General features: G+C 48.9%; 6 protein-coding genes across 6 annotated transcripts; 5 read left to right on the top strand and 1 right to left on the bottom strand.

The window, feature by feature from the left end:
* The first annotated feature begins 1,852 nt into the window (after positions 1 to 1,852).
* Positions 1,853 to 2,479, top strand: BO85DRAFT_146513 (recombinase DMC1). The gene is made up of 3 exons (XM_025654109.1): positions 1,853 to 2,065; positions 2,172 to 2,208; positions 2,272 to 2,479. Exons 1-3 carry the CDS (start codon positions 2,027 to 2,029, stop codon positions 2,439 to 2,441), a joined length of 246 nt encoding a protein of 81 aa, XP_025511835.1. The 5' UTR covers positions 1,853 to 2,026; the 3' UTR covers positions 2,442 to 2,479.
* A 1,384-nt stretch (positions 2,480 to 3,863) lies between these two features.
* Positions 3,864 to 5,315, top strand: BO85DRAFT_452755 (putative ribosomal small subunit assembly protein; the record flags this gene model as incomplete). Its single annotated transcript, XM_025660902.1, has 3 exons — positions 3,864 to 4,867; positions 4,925 to 5,047; positions 5,263 to 5,315. Coding segments are annotated over exons 1-2 (917 nt in total), but the record flags the coding sequence as incomplete, so codon positions are not given.
* Positions 5,316 to 5,466: 151 nt separating this feature from the next.
* On the top strand, positions 5,467 to 7,049 carry BO85DRAFT_452754 (general transcription factor IIH subunit TFB6 family; the record flags this gene model as incomplete). Its single annotated transcript, XM_025660901.1, has 2 exons — positions 5,467 to 6,123; positions 6,257 to 7,049. Coding segments are annotated over exons 1-2 (953 nt in total), but the record flags the coding sequence as incomplete, so codon positions are not given.
* A 6,840-nt stretch (positions 7,050 to 13,889) lies between these two features.
* Positions 13,890 to 15,268, top strand: BO85DRAFT_491635 (RNA-binding protein; the record flags this gene model as incomplete). The annotated part of the gene is made up of 4 exons (XM_025663727.1): positions 13,890 to 14,095; positions 14,154 to 14,258; positions 14,315 to 14,458; positions 14,515 to 15,268. The coding sequence occupies 4 exons, from the start codon at positions 13,890 to 13,892 to the stop codon at positions 15,266 to 15,268; spliced, it is 1,209 nt and encodes a 402-aa protein (XP_025511832.1).
* A 656-nt stretch (positions 15,269 to 15,924) lies between these two features.
* BO85DRAFT_441840 (uncharacterized protein) lies at positions 15,925 to 16,658 on the bottom strand (the record flags this gene model as incomplete). The annotated part of the gene is made up of 4 exons (XM_025658817.1): positions 15,925 to 16,126; positions 16,183 to 16,317; positions 16,348 to 16,540; positions 16,610 to 16,658. The coding sequence occupies 4 exons, from the start codon at positions 16,656 to 16,658 to the stop codon at positions 15,925 to 15,927; spliced, it is 579 nt and encodes a 192-aa protein (XP_025511831.1).
* A 159-nt stretch (positions 16,659 to 16,817) lies between these two features.
* BO85DRAFT_146209 (uncharacterized protein) lies at positions 16,818 to 19,239 on the top strand. The gene is made up of 6 exons (XM_025654108.1): positions 16,818 to 17,073; positions 17,145 to 17,388; positions 17,448 to 17,491; positions 17,553 to 17,564; positions 17,635 to 17,838; positions 17,895 to 19,239. The coding sequence occupies exons 1-6, from the start codon at positions 16,977 to 16,979 to the stop codon at positions 18,833 to 18,835; spliced, it is 1,542 nt and encodes a 513-aa protein (XP_025511830.1). The 5' UTR covers positions 16,818 to 16,976; the 3' UTR covers positions 18,836 to 19,239.
* The last annotated feature ends 271 nt before the right edge of the window (positions 19,240 to 19,510 follow it).

Here is a 19,510-nt window from a genome sequence, read left to right as displayed (position 1 = left end):
TTGTCTCGTCGTGCCTGCTACAAGTGTGGCAACATTGGCCACTACGCTGGTTAGTAGTTGCTTTGGGAAGGAAACGCCTTGGCCCCTGCTGGACTTTGCTAACGGGCTGACGTAGAGGTCTGCTCTTCCTCCGAGCGTCTCTGCTACAACTGTGAGTAGACCTTGTTCATTGGCAGCTTATTCACTGTGCATCATTTGCTGATTCAATTACGTTGTCCAACAGGCAAGCAGCCTGGTAGGTCCTTTCTGTTGTGTGTCACGTCGCTCGAACGAGATCTCTGATCGATCAATCGACAGGCCATGAGTCCAGCAGCTGCCCGCGTCCTCGTACGACTGAGAGTAAGGTTTTCGGCCCTCGTGGTTGGAACGCACCGGAATGCTGATATATCTCCGATCCAGCCAAGCAATGCTACAACTGCCAGGGACTAGGCCACGTTCAGGCCGATTGTCCTACGTTGCGCCTTAACGGTGCCAACGGCCGCTGCTACAACTGCAGCCAGCCCGGCCACCTTGCCGTACGTCTTCTCGTCGCTCCTAACTTCTTGTTCGCCGGGCAAAACCGTTGACCTTCTCCTAGCGCAACTGCCCCGCTCCTGCTTCCGGTGCTTCCCGGGCCCCTGCTCCCCGCGGCGGATTCAACAGCGGTTTCCGTGGTGGATACGGATACCCCCGTGCTGCTACTTGCTACAAGTGCGGTGGCCCCAACCACTTCGCCCGTGATTGCCAGGCTCAGGCTATGAAGTGCTACGCCTGCGGCAAGCTGGTAGGTGTTCCTGTTATACCTGATGCGATACGGACATTGAGGCTGACCGGTATCCTATAGGGCCACATCTCCCGCGACTGCACTGCCCCCAACGGCGGTCCCCTGAGCTCCGCCGGCAAGGTCTGCTACAAGTGCTCCCAGGCCGGACACATCTCCCGCGATTGCCCCAACAACGAGGCCGTCGCTCAGCAGCCCGTTGACGCCGCTGCTGCTCCTGCTGCCCCTGCCGCCGCCGCTGCCGAGGTCAGCGCGGAGGCTGCTCCCGTTGCTGCTGCGGCTCCTACTACCGCTGTCGCATAGAGGACGAATTTAATGACTGATTGATCCCAGTTTCTGGGAGTCTGTTTTCCATTCTTTCTTTTTTGTAATAGGGTTTGCCGATATCGGTCTCATTTTTTTTCATTATTCCCATGGTTTCTTCCTTTGCATATATTGCGCCCCTCCTGTTCCACTTCTCGGCACCGACCGGTTTCTATTCCTATTATGTATACGACGAACAAAAGTTTCACGAAGTCTTAGGTTCCTTTATTGCTTGGATCCTATACACGGCTCAGGGTCTTATGGTTGGCGTCTATTGATCTCCTCGGGTATCTTTCTCATTTCCATAATTTAGGTGCGGCAAAGAAAAGAGGGAGACGAGGCCAGGCGAGGTGAAAGGTGAAGTGAGCGCAGCAGAGACATTGGTGGACCGAAGCAAGCGCGTTGATATGCATGGGAAGAGGCTTCAAGTTGATACGGATGGGATTGTGTGTGATGAAGATAGTGAATGGTCTACAGGTACCTGGCGCGGTGGTTACCTCCTCATCTTTTCGTACTATATCCTCCAGATATTCGTCAAATGGGAAGCAAAACAAACAAAGACAAAAGCAAAAAGAAGCATTATCTCAGATTCAAAAGTGGTCCATTGCAGTTAATTGAGAGCTGGGATGAATAAAGCCTTCATGTTGTTGTATCAATAGCTTACGGGGTACAGCTAACAGAATGATTGGGTGTGGAAATCGTCGCCTTCTCATGCTGTTCAGCATCTGGTCGTAGGTAATTGAGATATTGCCATCACTCAATTGTATGGTGGGCTTAGCACTGCTCTTCTGTCACGAGCAGACCCCGTGACGCTGGACTAGTCTACTTCGTCCTCATACCAGCTGCCTTCGTGCTCAATCTGCATGCTCGCAGCTGCAATTGACAATCAATCATCTCTGTATCTATCTGTCATCTCTGTCCAACCTCCAGGTCTCCCCATATCAATCGAATTAAACGACAGTCATGCCCGGCTCAGACACGAGCGACGAGTTCAATGATGATGTATTCATCCCTCTACCCTCATTCTTCGTCATTCCTTATGAGCAATGGCGTTGACTGCATGGTCTAACTATCTCCTAACATTGTATTAACATTGTTTCAATGACAGGTCTTTATCGTTGACATCGATACCATCCAAGCCCATGGTACTATATATACTCGTCACTACCTCTTCCTTTCAACATCCGTATACTGATAGTATGTTCAAGGCATCGGAGTAGCGGATATCACGAAGCTAAAGACGAATGGGTACTATACTGTTGCTGTATGTATTGTCCGGTCTATTATTGGAAGTTTAAAGAGAGCCTCGCTGTTAACCTGCTCAGTCTGTTCACGGTGCTACCCGCAAGAATCTGTTGAAGATAAAGGGATTCAGTGAGGTCAAGGTCGAGAAGATTAAGGATGCTATTCAGAAGACCTTGGTATGTATACACACACCGCAGATGATGGTCCTGTCTGGGGTTATTGTTCGTGCCAGGGTGAGGTGCTAACGAATTGTCGAAATATACAGCCCTCGGCTTCGGGGTTCATCACGGCAATGGAATTATGCCATCAACGGAAGAGGATTGTTAGGATTTCTACCGGGAGTAAACAGTTTGATTCTATTTTGGGAGGGTAGGTTCTCTCTTTTTACCCAAATACTACTGTAACGGGGGGGAGGCTAAGTTGATATCTCTTAGTGGCTTCCAGAGCATGAGTATCAGCGAAGTCTTCGGCGAGTTTCGATGCGGCAAGACTCAGTTGTCGCACACCATGTCCGTCGTGGCCCAGCTTCCCAAGGAACTGGGTGGTGCAGACGGCAAAGTGGCATATATTGATACCGAGGGAACGTTCAGGCCTGAGCGCATCGCTCAGATTGCAGAGCGGTTCGGTGTCGATCCTGATGCTGCTCAGGAGAATATTGCTTATGCGCGAGCGCTGAACAGCGAGCATCAGCTGGAGTTGTTGAATACTCTTAGTAAAGAGTTTGCTGGTGGAGAGTATAGGTTGTTGATCATTGATAGCATCATGAATTGCTTCAGGGTCGATTATTGTGGACGCGGAGAGCTTGCTGATCGTCAGCAGAAGTTGAATCAGTTTTTGATGAAGCTGGCTCATATGGCTGAAGGTATGTTTTTGACTCCTGGTATATATATAGTACTACTCTGGGGCTGACGTTCCCGTGTGCAGAATTCAATATCTGTGTTCTGATGGTATGCTCCCCATTGACATACAGAAATATAGTCTAATGCAATACAGACCAACCAGGTCCAGAGTGACCCTGGCGCTAGTGCACTCTTCGCTGGAGCCGATGGCCGCAAGCCCGTTGGAGGTCATGTCCTGGCACACGCATCGGCGACTCGAGTGCTCCTCCGTAAGGGCCGTGGTGAGGAGCGAGTGGCTAAGATCCAGGACTCGCCAGGTTTGCCAAGTGTACGCATCTCGTGTTAACGCTCTAACTATCATCAGACTGCCCTGAAAGAGAGGCGACGTATGTCATCACTAATGGTGGGATTAATGATCCTGATAAGGTGTAGTTCCGATAAAGATAGGCTCAAGACGAAGTATGGAAAGAACTGGGCAACGGCCATGTGGCGCATTGCTAAAGTGCACATTTCTTTTCTTTCTAATTTCTGCTGAAGCGATCTATCTGCAACAGCAATGTAATACAATGTCATCAACAGTTTGATTGTGAATTGAGGCCAAGTACTGTCGATGTTGATTATCGGGTAACGCAAACAGCTCTCTCCGCCTTCCAAACTGCCGTTGCAAAATTTCCCGCTAAAGTAAAAAAAGTCTCTCCGCCAACTAATTTGCGGCGCTACAATTTCCGCAACCCCTGCCAGTCCAATCACTTCTTTTTACCTTCTCTCCTCACCCTAAAACCAAATACCTCCGAGAGTACCAGGCAACATGAAGGCAGATCTCGAGATCGCAGGATTTTCAATCCTGCCCCTCCACTTCCCCGCAACCCCAGCATATCCCAAACCAGCAACACACTACCTCTACCTCCGCGCCCATGAGCCTCGCATCCCAGACGCCGACACTCCCCGCTCGATGTTCATCGTGAACATTCCCGTCGACACGACCGAAACCCACCTGCGCCACCTCTTCGGCACCCAGCTCTCCGCAGGCCGCATAGAGCGCGTGGAATTCGAAGCCGTCCCGACCAAAAAGAAGGGCATGCAAGCCACCCCGCAAGGCAACATCGCCAGCAGCAAGAAACGCAAGCGTGTCACCGCCGACGAACTCCAAGCACAGCTAGACGATGTCGACCTCCCCGCTACCTGGGACCGCCAGCTCCAGAAGAGCGGGTCGCATGCGATCGTCGTCTTCGCCGACAAGCCCAGCATGGAGGCGAGTTTGAAAGCGGCGCGCAAGGCCGCGAAGAAGGGCACGGAGATTGTCTGGGGTGAGCGTGTTGAGGGCGATCGGGTACCTTCTCTGGGACTGCAGAGGTACATCACCCATGAACAGTTGAGGTATCCGGATCGGGCGGAGTTGTTGCGCACCGTCAATGATTATATGACGGTGTTTACGCAGGTCGCCGAGGCCAGGAAGAGGGAGGAGGCGCGCAGGGCGCAGGAACCCGACGAGGATGGATTCATTACTGTTACGTCTGGACCGAAGTTGGCGGAGGCGGCTCATGAGGATGAGGCTAGGCAGTTGGTTGAGAAGCAGAAGGAGAAGTCTAAGGGACTGGAGGACTTCTATCGGTTCCAGTCTCGTGAGAAGAGAAAGGAGAAGCAGAACCAGCTGCTTAAGAAGTTTGATGACGATAGGAGGAAGTTGGCGGATATGAAGAAGCGGAAGGGGAAGATTGCAGTAAGTTTACTCCCTCCTTGGATATGGTATGTGTAATATATGCTAACGGTGTCTCAGCCTGAGTGATCTTGTTCTTTCGTCCTGTTTGGCATTGTTGGGTCGGTTTAGCATGGCGTTTGGGGGGTTCGTCCAAAAGTGCTTTATTCGATAGAGAATTGGCTTGGAGGGATGCCGGATGATGTGAGTTTTGACACTTTCCCATTCCATATGGTATACACTGCATATGATGAATCCGCTGGGGCCATAGTAGCAAGACTCAGCTGTTGCTTGATGTCATGCCATGTCTACAAAAACCAGCGTAATCCAATCTTCTCACCTACTGAAGCAATTCCTCTTTCGTCATTTTGCTTATCTAGATGAGTTCTGGATGCATTGCTGACTTGCTGCTGGTTTAGGCATATGTTCGCTTCTTGTAGACTAAATATATAACATGATTATTTGATGTCCCTAACCCTATTCTACACATATATTTGTAATCTGTAGATTCTCTACTGTATCAGTCGTCGACGACATTCAATATAGTAACGCACAGACCAACCCGGCTTGGCGATGACATCGTCGGCGCATCGCATCGCATCGCATCGGACGAACAATCCAGAAGCAACCAAAGAGCATCAAGATCAGATCAGCCCACCGAAATAAACAACAACATGCATACCCATAACCTCTAGCAGAGGCAGCAGCATCCTGAACTCAGAATAACTATCTATCTCGTACCTGCACGCAATCTCCTACCCCACACCACCACCACCCCACTATTCTTCACCATCGCAACTCCAAAAAAGCCTCAACCTCAACCTCAACCTCACCCAACAACCATACAATGACATCCACAACACCCAACACCGAAGGAGAAAGAGGAGGAGGAGGAGGAGGCTTCCTCCCACCGACCCTCCCATCCCCCGCCCCCTCCACCCCACGACCAAGCACGCCCTCCCTCCTCCCCAAACCGCGAACGCATCCTCTGCGCGCAGGGTCCGCCAAAGAAGCAACAGTGATCAATCACATCGATACGACGTTACTGAGGATTTCGCGCCGGCACGCAAAGAAATTCAGTAGTGCTTATTATAAGCCCGATGATGATGATGCTGCTGGATTCAACTCTAATGCGACGGGTTATTCCCCGGAGTCGTTCGAAGCTCGGAGGGGAGGGAATGATGGAGGAGAAGGAGGAGAGGTGCAGGGCTATGAAAGCTTCAAGGAAGTAGCGAGGGATTTGGAGGGTTTGGTGGATGTGCTTTGGGTTAGTGGGACGCGTAAGTACCCCTTCTCTCTCTCTCTCTCTCACACACACACACACATTCAACTCTTCGTGTTCTTGGTTTGTTGGTTATGTTCCTGGGAGAGCGAGCGAATGCTAATAGAGATATGTATGATGTATATGGCTAGCATCCCTCCAAATCCCCTACCTCATCTCCCTAGCCATCCAGGTCAACTCCTACCTGCCCGAGTATCCCTTCTCAGCGGCGCCTACGTTCCGCTTACTGCGGAAGTTGGATGAGGTGTTTGCGGAGCTTTTAGGTGGTAGTGGTAATGGGGAGAAAAAGAGTGTGGTGTCTATGACGGAGAAGGTCCGGATTAAGAGTATTGCGGAGTCGTGTCGGGTGTTGGTTGTTGAGAAGAGAGAGAAGGAGATTGAGGATGCTAATGGGGCAGAGGATGATGATTATGATGAGGATGAGGATGAAGAGTTCGAGGATGTCTATGGGGATGCGAATAAATTGGAGGATTATATGCCTGTTCCTGGGAAGTGGGAGATGGAGACGGCGAAGGTTTATGAGAAGACGATTCAGTTGTTGGGCGATGAGTTGGGGAATGTCGGTGAGTTTTGTGATGAGGATTTGGCCGCGGGGGATGGAGGGGTTTGTGATACGGGGGATTTTGTGGTGGAGTTGGAGGATGATGATGATTGATATCTAGCTTCTGTACTTTTTGTTGGTTTGATGGGATGTGGTGTTTTGTATATGTATGGGGTGGATATGGTGTTTATAAGGGCAGTACTGGTTATCAGGGGGTCTATGGCGTTGAGGACACTTGGGTTTGTTGGTCTTATATCTGATATTAAGGGTGCATGACGAGTGCTTTAAGTTATACTTTGTTTGGTTCTATCATTCGCTACAGTCGCTATCGCCTGGCTCAACACTCCTCTCTTAACTACCGCAATATACTACACCATGCCAGAGGCAACAGTAGCAGTCTAGACTTCAGTGACTTTGTCCCGATTTGCGGCCCGACAAAAGGCCATATTAATAATAATAATAAGCCCTGCTCCAGCAGAGCAAATGTGCCGCATCCGCGTCCCTAACAACCGAAGCTAACACGTACCAAGAAAGAGGCTGTGACCGCGTAGCTGTTCGGAGGGACCGGATCGATGTGAGTTGAGTGAGTGGGGATATTGCTTGCTGAACAGGTGAGAGATCCAGACAATCACCCACCCTACCTCAGCTGGAGGAGTGGATTTGAGTGGGTCGTTGAGAGGTGATTGTTGGATGGTTCGTACGAACTTGTACTTGTGCACAACACAGTAGAAGAGGTTCCTAGTTAGTTAGTAGAGCGTTGAAAAAAAAAAAAAAAAAAAAAAAAAAAAAAAAAAAAAAAAAAAAAAAAAAAAAAAAAAAAAAAAAAAAAAAAGATATACATTACCCTATGAGACAGTCAGCTTCAGCCCGGTTTCACCCTATATGAAACACAGCTAGGAACTTCCTACCCTGGGACATACCTGGTCTCTGGGATATGGGACATCCATGGTTCAATATCATTATGGACCCTCCATTTCAGCAACAAAAGAATACAACAAAGGCCCTGTCCTGTATCAGATTTCCAGCCCAAGGTACTTATAGTAGGAATCCCTGGTTGAGGGTTTCTCCAGCCGAGAAGCAAAAAAAAAGGGTTAGGTTAGGTTGGTGGTGGGTGGGATGTTTGCATCGATAACGGCCAGGTGCAAAGGCAAGGAGAGAAGGAGGGCGGAAATCTGCAAGGGACGGGGGTTTTGCTTAACAAGCAAGCGGCATGATAGTGTAACCAACCCCCGACCCTACTTGCTTTCTCATGTATGTGCATATGTGGTATTTTAAAAAAATGATATACCTGCATGGGCAAATATGTTACTTACTGATAATGAAAGTGTTCTTCTGGTGGTGTATATGTATTGATATAATCATCATCATCGACTTTTCCTTTCCGTGTAGTTGGAAGTAAGGGTGGCCCAAGCTAGGAAAGGGTAACACTAGGCAGCCTTATTCCTGGTAGAATAATCCGTAGTTATTATGACTTTTTCAATAGTAGATCGATCTCTTTATCTCCCTCCCTCCCTCCCTACCTTTCCCATCTCTCGGAAATTGCTCACGATACACATGGAATCAAGGGAATGAAAATCCATAGATAGAGAGAGCTCAGCTCCCTTGCTCATGCCAGTGACCTTTTCCATGGGATAATCATGATGATGATGTTATTGATGATGATGATGATCGTTCCCCAGACTTATTGGAGCTAATTAAATTAATTTACCTTCCTTTTCCCGGAATTGATGACGCTCGTATTTCTTGCCACTTGAAGTTGCGTTGACTGGTTCTTCCCAACTCCCAAGTAGGTAAAGTTATTGATTGCCACACGGGATCCTGCAGTGCAAAGCAGTCAGTTGGTCGGTCGGTCGCGTCGCGTGCGCGTCGAGGCAAAGCTGAGAATTAGAACATATACTAAGTAAGAGTGCTAATGTAAATACTAAATCAATACAGACAAGCACTAAAGTTTAGATCATAGACATGAATAATACCACCACATGTCCCATTGTTAATTGAAACAAACTAGCTAGAATCTGGAACGATGGAAAAAACCGTGAATCAGCCAGTGCCCCCTTCGCCCTTCACGAGGCTGAAGGAATTCTGTCTCAAAAACACTGAACAAAAAAAAAGAAAACAACTCGTGGGATTCCAGAACCCGCAATCTGACTTGCCCGATTAGGCGCAGGCGGTACTGGTTGTAAACTTGTAATGTGAATGACAGGCTGCGGTGGCCCAAATTTACCGTACGAGCCGCCGGTGGCACCACATGGGCCTCATTTCCATGGTTCGAGCTGACCCCGGTGGAGTCGCCCTCACATGGAATGAATGGTCGCCCTTTTTTACTCATTTTTCTTTTTATATAATCGCAGCTAAATCCACACCCACAACAAACCTTGTGTGTGTGCGGAATTTCTTGGGCTATGACCTCAATTGGAATGAAATGTTGTTGATTGCCTTTTCGCTTTCTCTCACTAGAAGTCAATCTGGCAGCAAGCATACTTTGTCTCTAGTATCTATTTAGTTACATATTGTATTTAGTTAGTTTGGAAGTCAATCAGTTGATCGATTTCCCGTTTATTTTCTTTTAGTCTTGATCGCTTTGACCATCTCTCCCCGTCGGCCACTATCTATCTATTATTAACGTGAACCACAGACTACGATGGTACTCTGTGTAAATAGGTAATATACCTCCCATCAATTTATGATCAATTTATTCTCCAAATGTGCTAGTGAGTCAAAGAAAAGAAAAGAAGAAAAAAAAAAAATCAACAATTTGACTTATTCAGAGTATAGCACCATCCACTTTCCACATGGACCGTTCTTGCTTCTCGAATGTCTCCTGGGTACCCGATTAGTCCTCCGTCATAGACAAGTAGCAGGCTAGCTTGCTCCACGATCCATGGGTCTGGGGCGCATTGGGTGGGGGCCATTTTTCCTTTCATTGAACTTTTCCCACAAAGTCCAGGCGCTGCCAGTTTTACCCGGTCGTCGGTCTGGTTGGTCCTTGATTGTGGTTGAGAGTTTCTTCGGGCCAATTTCATCCCCTGTTAGAAAAAAAAAAAAAAAAGAGAAGAAAAAACAATAAGTAATCCCATTAAGACCGCCATTTCAGCGCCCCCATCCTCTTTCCCGCCTCTCTCCATTCATCCATAAAGTTCAGCTAACATCTATCTACTTGCCATTCAGCCGCCCAGCTCAACTGTACTGTACAGTAGGGCAAAAATGATGGTCGATCCAAAAGGTGAATGAACAATGAAAAAAGAAGGGCTGAGGTGTGGCTGCAAATGGCAACCGATCTACGAATTGAATGAATGCATGAATGAATGAAATGACCGTCGAGTTTCGGCTCATCCCATCTCCCGACCAGGTCAGGGCGGAGAACGGGACAGGACCTATGACGATAAGGGCCCATGGGACGCGAATGGAACCCGACGAGTCACAACGCGACACCACGCAGGGAAAAGGCCTCACGACCTTTCTGGTCTCTCTCTCTCTGCATGTGCATTCGCTCAGGTCCTTGCAGATTTCGTGCAGCGATTCGGCCATATTTATGAATCCTCAAGGTAGGTACACGTCGATCACGATCCTTCGTCTACTTTTTTTTGCCTCTTCGCTCTTTTTCCCGCCCTTTGTTAGTCTTGTTTCCTGGTCGCCATGTATCAATTGATTTAGTTCGTTACTTATTCCCACCATCATTACTAAGTATATGTACAACCCTTTCAAGGGGGGATTATTGTACTCCATACTTGATGTGTACTTGATCCGTCCCCTTACCTTAAGATGGTGTGCTTGCGGATAAAGACCCTTCAATTTCCCCTCCATCTCGGGGAATGGGTGTTTTTCCATTTAGATTTGTCGATATAATGAGCAACATGCTGCCCTCCCTACATGATTCTTGAGAGATCGTTATCAAATCTCTTGTTTCTCGTTGACGCATCGGAACGAGATTATGGACAGATAGATCAAGTTGTGCGTATGTATACACTTGCTTCAGACAGAACCCCAAGCCATGGGTACGTTACAAAAAGCCCGGCGCGTTTTATAAGCTTCATTGATTTCCAAGTTATTGGCATCTTCCATTCACCAGCAATATCATGCGATAAACGAAAGAGCGAAACTATGAACTAAATAGAAAGAAAAAAAAAATAGGATCGAAGGAAAGAAGAAAAAGAAAAGAATGCAGACTTTATTGCCTAGGGTTGTTCAACTACCAGAGGATAGTACAAAAATTATTGCATGCGATGGAAATAAGGACCATGTCAGGTTGCAAACCCGCAGGCTGCAGCAGTCATCTGGTCGCAGGGTAGTTTGGTTGGGTTGGGTCCGTCGACGGTGGATGTATCCACTGCATGGCCCTGGGATTAACACCTTCTCTGTATTGGGTCTGTCGCAGCAAGCACGGTAGGCAGGTATCCGTTGTGAAGGTACGTACCTTTTATAGGTAAAGTACTTTAAGTAGCTCTTTTTCCTAAACTTACAACCAAGATCCATCAACATACAGCAGTCATTTGGTGCATCATGAATAATTCAATGGGAAGGGAGAAATAAACATGGCTATGTATGGCTGCGAGAAAACTACTGTTTGAGTGAGATCATCTTAAAAGAACAAAGAGTCAAGATAAGACTCTAGCAATATTTCGTTGTTGAACTCTGCAGTCGATATCTGGATCATGATCTAAAACATACATCCAGCAAGGTCGTACACCCGATAGAACAATCCAATTCCAACCTGAATGCTGGATACCAAGACAATACCAATACTAGAGATACTTTCCAGATTGTGTGTGGGTGTGGGTGTATGTATGTATGTATCTGTGTATGTATCATCATTATTTCCCGCCACGGCCACACGATTCCCACCAGGATGAAATCCAGATCGACAAGGCCCGGTCCTCTATTTTTCTGATTCTCTTTTTAATTTTTTTTATTCACTTTCTTTCTTTTTGCTTCTGGCTAGAGTAATTGACTAAGGGTTATTGACTAACTCAGAGGAAAGGAAAAGGAAGTAATGAAAAACGTGGTCAATGAGCAGATGGGAAACAAAAGTGGAAATAGAAAGTAATAATAAAATAAAAATTCACCTGAATAGAAAAGAATTAAAGAAAATACCAAAAAGGAAAAAGAGAAAAAGGAAAAAAGAAAAAAGAAAAAAAAGGAAGAAAAATCGACCCAAAAGAAAAACCCCGTCAGAGCCTTCCCTGAGTCGGCAAACTTTTGTCCCACCCAGCTGGCAGCGCTTCTTGCTGCTGCGCCCGCCCCTCATCTCCTCACAGTCCCAGTAGTAGTTTAGCAGCAGCAGTAGTAGCAGCACCAAGCAGCAAGCCCAAGCAGCACTAAGCAGCAGCTGGAAGCAGCAAGAAAAGTAGGCCCCAGTAAACCAAACCCAAGACCTGCTTTGGCTCCTGCGAGCTTTGGGTGCTTGTGTGCTTGATTATTCATTATTCTTATTGGGTTTTGGTTTGTTCGTCTAAACGATTTTCTGCTTTCTCCCGTCCCTGGTCTGCCCTAGCAGTAGTACGTAGTAGTAGCCATTCTTTCCCTCGTTTTCCTTCCCTTCCCTTCCCTTTCCCTCCCCTCCATCCTGAAGAATAATCTTTCTTCTACCCCTCCTCGCCTCTTCCTCTCTTCTTCCTTCTCTCTTCTCTTTCTCTCTTCCCTCCCCTCCCCCCCATAATATCTCTCCCTCCTTCCAGTCCTTCTACCGTTCCCTTGTTTCTATCGGAAAAGACGGAGTTGGTTTGCGGATAGTTCTTCTGTAACTCTTCTTTGTGCCTTTTCCTCTCTTTCTTGAATTTCTTATTATCTTTTCTCCACCTCGCCGGAGTTATCTCGAGTTCTCTACAGTTCCTGATTTCTCTGACGCCCGAGTCTTCCACGCATCCTTGCTATTTGCGCCATTCCCAAAGCAACGCAACTCAACGCTTCGCTTTTCATTACCTGGTAAGTTGTTACTGTTCTCTTATTATTTTGAATTTCGCATCGACTCGTATGCCATAACTGTTTTTCTTGTTGGTTTTCTCTCTCCCGTTTCTTTTCACTTTTCTCCCCCTTCCCTGCCTGTTCCGGTGCCTAGCTGTGTGTGGTTGCGACGGAAAATCGACTACCACTGTCTCGGGTCCATCATCGCTTCTCATGCATCCAGAAGCATGGAATTACCGATTCGCTGGAGGCGAAGTGGGTTGAATTAGTCGGCTGTGGATGAACATGTCCACCGATTGCTCTGCATCCGGGTCGTCGAAAATGACTTTCCACTTCCGTCCGGCACGGTCTGTCAGCGACCATTTTGCGCCTTACGATTATCTCGCCCTGATCTATTTCACGATGAGTTTCGGACGGTCGCTCAACCATCAACTCGTCCATGGCCCTTTCTGCGCCTCGCTTTCTGAATGGTTGGAAATACGTCTCGGCTGTTGCATGGCTTTTGTGGTGCAGGTCCGCTGAAGACTGGGTGGATCGATCGGGTCGGTCGCAACCGGAGCGGATGTGGCCTTCTCTGGGTGTATCCTCGACGAACGCGGTCATGCTATGGTGACAACGCCTATTTCTGGCTATTCACGCATTGTCACCTCAGATCTACCACACCTCTTCCGGTTTTGTTCGATTCACTCCATGGATCTTGTACCTTTCCGGCTATTTCATTGCAACCACCCGAGGAACCTGAGTCTTGGCACCTGACGGAGCTGGCCTGCAAGTCAAGGCTGAACCCAACTTCTCGTCTTGTCCCAACTTTCACCGAGTCGCTCGTTCAATCAATTTTTCTGCCGGCCGCCATCCTGGGGAATTCTTCACGTTCTATTCAACTATCTTCCGCTCCGTCAATGCTTTCTATCTGAGCTACCGCGAACTTGTGGATCGGGCATCTTTCCCATTTTTTCCCTTTTATTTCTGATTTACTCGTGTTTTCTGCCTCGCCAGTTTTGAAATCTTTCTTGTTGCTACCCAAGGACCTTCGTTCCTGAAGTCAATTCTTTGGTACTAATAGTCATTTCCAAGTCTGAACGATCGCACGCAGTTCTTTCCTTGACGAATCCTACGAAACCCCATTCGCACGGGCCAATTTCGGTATAGAAAAGTTTGTTTGCTTGGGTTTCTGCTCTTTTACCTGCACTAAGGTACGCGCAACTGCGACTGGCCAGCACTCGATCCTTTTCACTTGTTGAAAGTGTTACTAATATTCATGCTGGACTTTTAGATACCTATCTCGCAGTTATTCTTACGAAAGTCGAATTTTTATGTCAAACATGTCTTTCCAGAACTTTGATTCTTTCCAAAACCAGCACCCTGCTGCTGACGCCGCCGCTGCCGCTCCTGGCGCTCCTGCTACCGCGGACACCGCCATGACTGGCCAGGCTGACCCTACTACCGCCCCCTTCCAGGGTCCTGCTCCCGGGGAGCCCTCTGCTGCCCCTGTTCCCCAGCAGGCCAACGAGGGAAAGACTACCCTCTGGTAAGCTTTCCCAATGCAGTATCTCTGGTCCGTGCTGTCTCTGACTGTTGCCGTTTAGGATGGGTGAGCTTGAGCCCTGGATCGATGAGAACTTCGTTCGCAACCTCTGGTTCCAGATGGGTGAGCAGGTCAACGTTAAGATGATCCGCGACAAGTTTTCTGGGTGAGTACATAATCACACTGGATTCAATCTGAAGGCGATCCTAATGTTGGTAGTAGGAGCAACGCCGGTTACTGCTTCGTCGACTTCGCGTCCCCTGCCGCCGCCGCCAAGGCTCTGTCCCTGAACGGTACCCCCATGCCCAACACCAACCGTCTGTTCAAGCTCAACTGGGCTACCGGTGGTGGTCTTGCCGACCGCAGGTAAGGAGAAGATGCCACATAGATGTCCTGAGGTCACAAGCTAACTTGTCAAATAGCCGTGATGACCGTGGCCCTGAGTACTCGATCTTCGTTGGTGACTTGGGCCCCGAGGTCAACGAGTACGTCCTCGTTTCTCTCTTCCAGAGCCGCTTCCCGTCTTGCAAGTCCGCCAAGATCATGACCGACCCCATCAGCGGCATGTCTCGTGGCTACGGCTTCGTCCGCTTCTCCGATGAGAACGACCAGCAGCGTGCTCTGAGCGAGATGCAGGGTGTCTACTGTGGCAACCGTCCCATGCGCATCTCTACTGCTACTCCCAAGAACAAGGGCCCCAGCCTTGGTGCTGCCGGTGCTATGGGCATGCCCGGCCCCGCGGGCATGTACCCTCCCATGGGCGCTCCCCCCATGGGCTTCTACGGTGCTCCCCAGCCCATGAACCAGTTCACCGACCCCAACAACACCACCGTTTTCGTTGGCGGCCTGTCTGGCTACGTCACTGAGGATGAGCTCCGCTCCTTCTTCCAGGGCTTCGGTGAAATCACCTACGTCAAGATCCCCCCTGGAAAGGGCTGCGGTTTCGTCCAGTTCGTCCAGCGCCATGCTGCTGAGATGGCCATCAACCAGATGCAGGGATACCCCATTGGAAACTCCCGTGTGCGTCTGAGCTGGGGTCGCTCTCAGAACAACTCTGGCCCTGCCGGCAGCCCCTACCGTCCTGCTCCCCCTCCGCCTCCCATGTACCCCTCCATGGGCATGCCCCCCGCTCACGGATACGGCGGCTTCGCGCCTATGAAGGTCGGTTCCCCTTGAACTCTCCCTCCGAGGCTGGTGGGGTTCAGAGCATCACTAACGCCCAGACTTAGTAAAAGAGCTTTCCATTTTAGTTTGAAAGAACCAGCAGGAGTTTTGTCATTTCACGATGGGTCTTTTGTGTTATAAGTCTGCCATGATCTCTGCGAAAGTTACCCTCTATAGCTCTGGATGGGCATTTTCTCCTGTGCTACGTACTTCATATGCGAGCGCTTCCATTGTTAGCCAGATTTGAGCTCTGATTTTCATCGTTATCTATCTTCACGTTTTACTATTCTTCTGTTCTCCCATTCCCCCTTTTTAAACCTCCCCCAAATTTTCCTTCGCCACACTCCCCAATTCTCATATGTTTCCCCCGTTTCTTCCCTTTATCCCATGCCCGCTTTTTACATTCTCCTCACGTCTTCGGGCCCTAGGTCTATGTTATTATGCGTATGACGACCATCGGAATTGTTGAATGCGCGTGCGGTGTCCCCCCCCCCCCTTTATTCCCTGGGCAGGCTTTCTGCGAAAAGTTCCTCTGCTGAAGTCCTTTCTCATGAAGCAATCCAATCGTATTCTTGTTTCGTTGTGAGGATGTTACGTCGTGCTTCTTAGACCGGGCGGCCTGTACAACATGTTTCCACCTCGCCTTTTATTTCTCTCAATTCAGTCTATTATGGAGCACAGTTCTTTCTCTCGCTCTTTCCATGCGGTGGTCCTTTGATAGGTCCTTCCCCCGTCTTGCGTCTGGCGCGTTCTGCGGATGTTTTGGACGGTTTGGGTTGTGTACTTTTCTCTATCCCCCTGCCGGGTGTGTGGGACTTGGGGGCTGGTGTTGATGATTTTATGACAGGACGGGGGCTCTTCCTAATGCGTCTATCTCTTCGTTTAAATTGTAGTTACTGGGTGGTGGGTGGTTTTTCTGTTCCTACCTATCCTCGGGCACTGATGGCGGCATCCTGTTGTGAACAAACAAATCACGGTTTGGGAGAGTGGCGTTCGTAAGTCTGGTTGTTTTCCTTGTGTCACCGAGGAGGGAGGTGTTGTTTCCAGCGTCAGCTCCAATACTGGCATGTTCATTTAGTCGTTATTCTTACGGATGATTCCCCCTTCGCTCTGCAGTGAGCAGCTCTGTGTTCCTTTCCCCGACTACTTTGCCTTTGTGCGTATGCACCGCGATTGCGAGCATGGCAGTTTCGAGCATGTTTGCTCGCATCTGCTCCTCCCTCGTGTACATGGGACTCGATAATAGATGCCTAAACAATCTGAATTGGGCGCATGTCGCCAGGTCTGCATTTCTAGTTTTCAACCCATACATCTCTCTCTCTTCCTTTTGGTACTTACTGTCTTGGTACTTACTCTTTTGGTCTGTCTTGTGGTTCGTACCTGCCCTCCCAAATGCGGTCATCTAGTCCGGGGTTTGTCTGTAATCTTTTCCAACTCGAACGGGATGTCCTCATGAGGCAGGTACTCCCTTATCTAGCCAATCTGGCAGGTGCGAACCCCGGTGCATCTTCTCCTTTGTCTGCTCGCCCTCTGATGCGTCCATCATCTGTCTCCTCGTCGTGGTGGAGGAGATACCTACTTCTCTCTTAGGAACCCCCTCCCCTTCCACTCGGATTGGTCCAGTTCTCTTTACTCTTTGTATCTTAGTCCCTGATCAAGGTTCAATTTCTTCCATTTTCCTCATTTTAACTCGCAGACAATAGTCCTTGGGCCTGCCAGAATGCGGTACGAAGACTGGGACGTGATTCTCTTCCCCGAATCGTCCAAGGTGCCCATTCAGGAGTTCAAGACCCAATGTTTCGTCACCAAGGATAAGGGTCAGTGTCGTCGAAGATTGGAGTAACTTCGTGGCTTAGTCTATCGCTAACCTCCCATTGATCTACACCAGATTCACCGTACTTGCATAGTCCCGGTCTTGTTAGTCCGGCTACTTGTCCTCTGCCACAGAGCAATGAGGGCCAGTTGCCAGTTCTCACTACTTTCGTCCCAAGTTTGCGTCACAACACCCCATTCCGTGTGTCCGTTCATAGCTGGCAGAAGCCCACACCCAGTCGGTTGATGGAAAGCCTCTTGCAGCCAGATGATGCAGTGCTTTTCGAGGTGCGGGTCTTTATTGATGGCCTGTGTGTCTCGTAGGTGCTTGCCCGAGCCTCCAACCGGAGGCTATGAACTGAGCCTTTGTGTGCCATAGGGGTAGCGTTTTCCATCAGAGATCAGGGTGGCCTCATGTTATTGGTGAGAAGAAGTGATCCTTCTGTTGCCGAATTTATAGCTGACTTTGCTGTCTCATCTTTAGACCTAAGTTCGTGTATGCTTTGCACCAAATCTCTCGCATTCCACCATTGATTCACAAAAATCACCTAACAGCAAGATTCTAGACGTCGATAAGACTGGCAATCAGGATAGCCTCCGTTTCCCTCCGTTCCACCAGGAAATTCTAGAGCAGAGACATTGGGATGCAGCTGAGCTATACGGTAGGATTAGAGTAGTGATTGCCGAGGGCTTTTGTCGCCCACATCGCTATCCACCGTTCGAGAGAGTCAAGGAGATTGTCGCATTTGCCTTCCAGCATGCCCCACTGCGTAAGTCTTACTTTAGAAGATCGTTTTTCATACATGCACTGACCCGTTGAGTGTAGAGGTCCTGGAGCATTCAAACATCGCCTGGCCGAACCCTTCGATGTGGACACGGGAGCCACGACTTTTCAAGTACAACTCGGGCATCGATCCTGCTAATTTGACAGCAGAAGACTCACACGCCCACTCTCCCAGTAAGCAAGGTGCTCAGGGTCGGATGTTGGCCCCCAGAAGCCACGTAAGCAGCCATTCAGGCAATTCCTGGGCATATCGAAACTATCAAAGATCAATTCAGATGCCTCTACCCCAGTGGCAAGGCCAATGCATGCCAGATCCCTTCACCGACCCTGTTATCCGACATCGAGGTGCACGATCATCTTGCGAGGATGTTCCCATGCCCGATTATATCTCTAGCTCTGGAAGTAGTCGCGCCATCTCCAGCATGACGGGCATTAGCTACGAGCATAGCAAACATCCCAGCATAGTAACCCCCGTCGATGAGGAGTCATACCGGCAGCTGATTGAAGCATTGAGTCCGCCAAAGCCACTGGCCCTATTCGGCATTGCTGCACCCACCAATAGCCCCTCTACTGCTTTACCCATGGGAAATAAGCTTTCTGCAGCTGCTGAAGCGCGTTATGCACCCTACACTAAAGGCAGCAGCCGGACGTCGGTCTTGAAGGAGATCTCATTGCCTGGAACCAGAGAAGCGTCTGGGTCCAGCACTAAATCCACCGCTGCTTCGGAAGCAACGGCTGAGGGAGCGGCAACTACCAAGATTCATGCTACCCCTAGCCCACGCGTCAAAAGCCGCAAGGAGGGCATGTCCCAGGCCAAGGATAATGAATCTTTGGGGGGCTCGCCACTTAAAGTGAACGACAAATCCCGCGAAACCCCCTCCAAGCTGGTGGTGCGTACCAGCGGAGGTGTGGAAACCCCAACTCGGTCCAGCCGCAAGTCATCTACAGGTTCTGCCCGTGCAGAGGTCTCTCCCATTTCCTAGGGTGGCACGGTCTTCTGCTAGCTCAAGAATCCACTTATGAACGCTAGGCTTGGTGACTGCCTTGTTCTAGGCCCCAGCTTGCTGGGCCAGCACTGTAGCAGTCACTGAGATGATTGAAATATTCTTATATGGTCAAGATAGGCAGTTAGTTCTAGAGTACTGCTTACTTCTTTTCCCTACTTCGTCAGCTTCTGTTGTTTATCGATTCGACTTATACGAGTTTTAACATAGGGCGTCGATGTTGAGGTCCAGTCATGACCGATGAACTCTCGTTACCTTATATCAATTGCTACGGATACTGAATTTGCTTGGGGTGAAACGTGTGGATGTGTCAATTAGTCATGTTTTTCAGCCCAGGATGTTTGTTTTAGCATTCAATCTTCTTAGTCAAGTGGTGATAGCAGCAGCTAGGAGAGTAGTGAGTGTCATTAGTATAGCTTGCAGAATCCACAGACTAGTATCCTCAGAGATCATTCATAATCAACAGCAACGACTACTCCTCTATTTCTTCACATGCCTTCAGTCCCCGAATTATTGTGTCCACATCTCTTTCCCTGCTCTCAGTGCAACTCAACGCCCTGCCCTTCCTAACATCTCAAGCTTAACTCACTATCAGACATCGGTTATCAAAAATTAGTCTTCTCCCACCACGATCCCGACATTCTAGGCGATAAT

The sequence above is a fragment of the Aspergillus piperis genome (genome assembly GCF_003184755.1).
Source record: "Aspergillus piperis CBS 112811 unplaced genomic scaffold BO85scaffold_21, whole genome shotgun sequence".
NCBI classification, from domain to species: domain Eukaryota; kingdom Fungi; phylum Ascomycota; class Eurotiomycetes; order Eurotiales; family Aspergillaceae; genus Aspergillus; species Aspergillus piperis.
The sequence above is the reverse complement of the archived record's forward strand: the minus strand, read 5'-3'. Positions and strand labels throughout refer to the sequence as shown.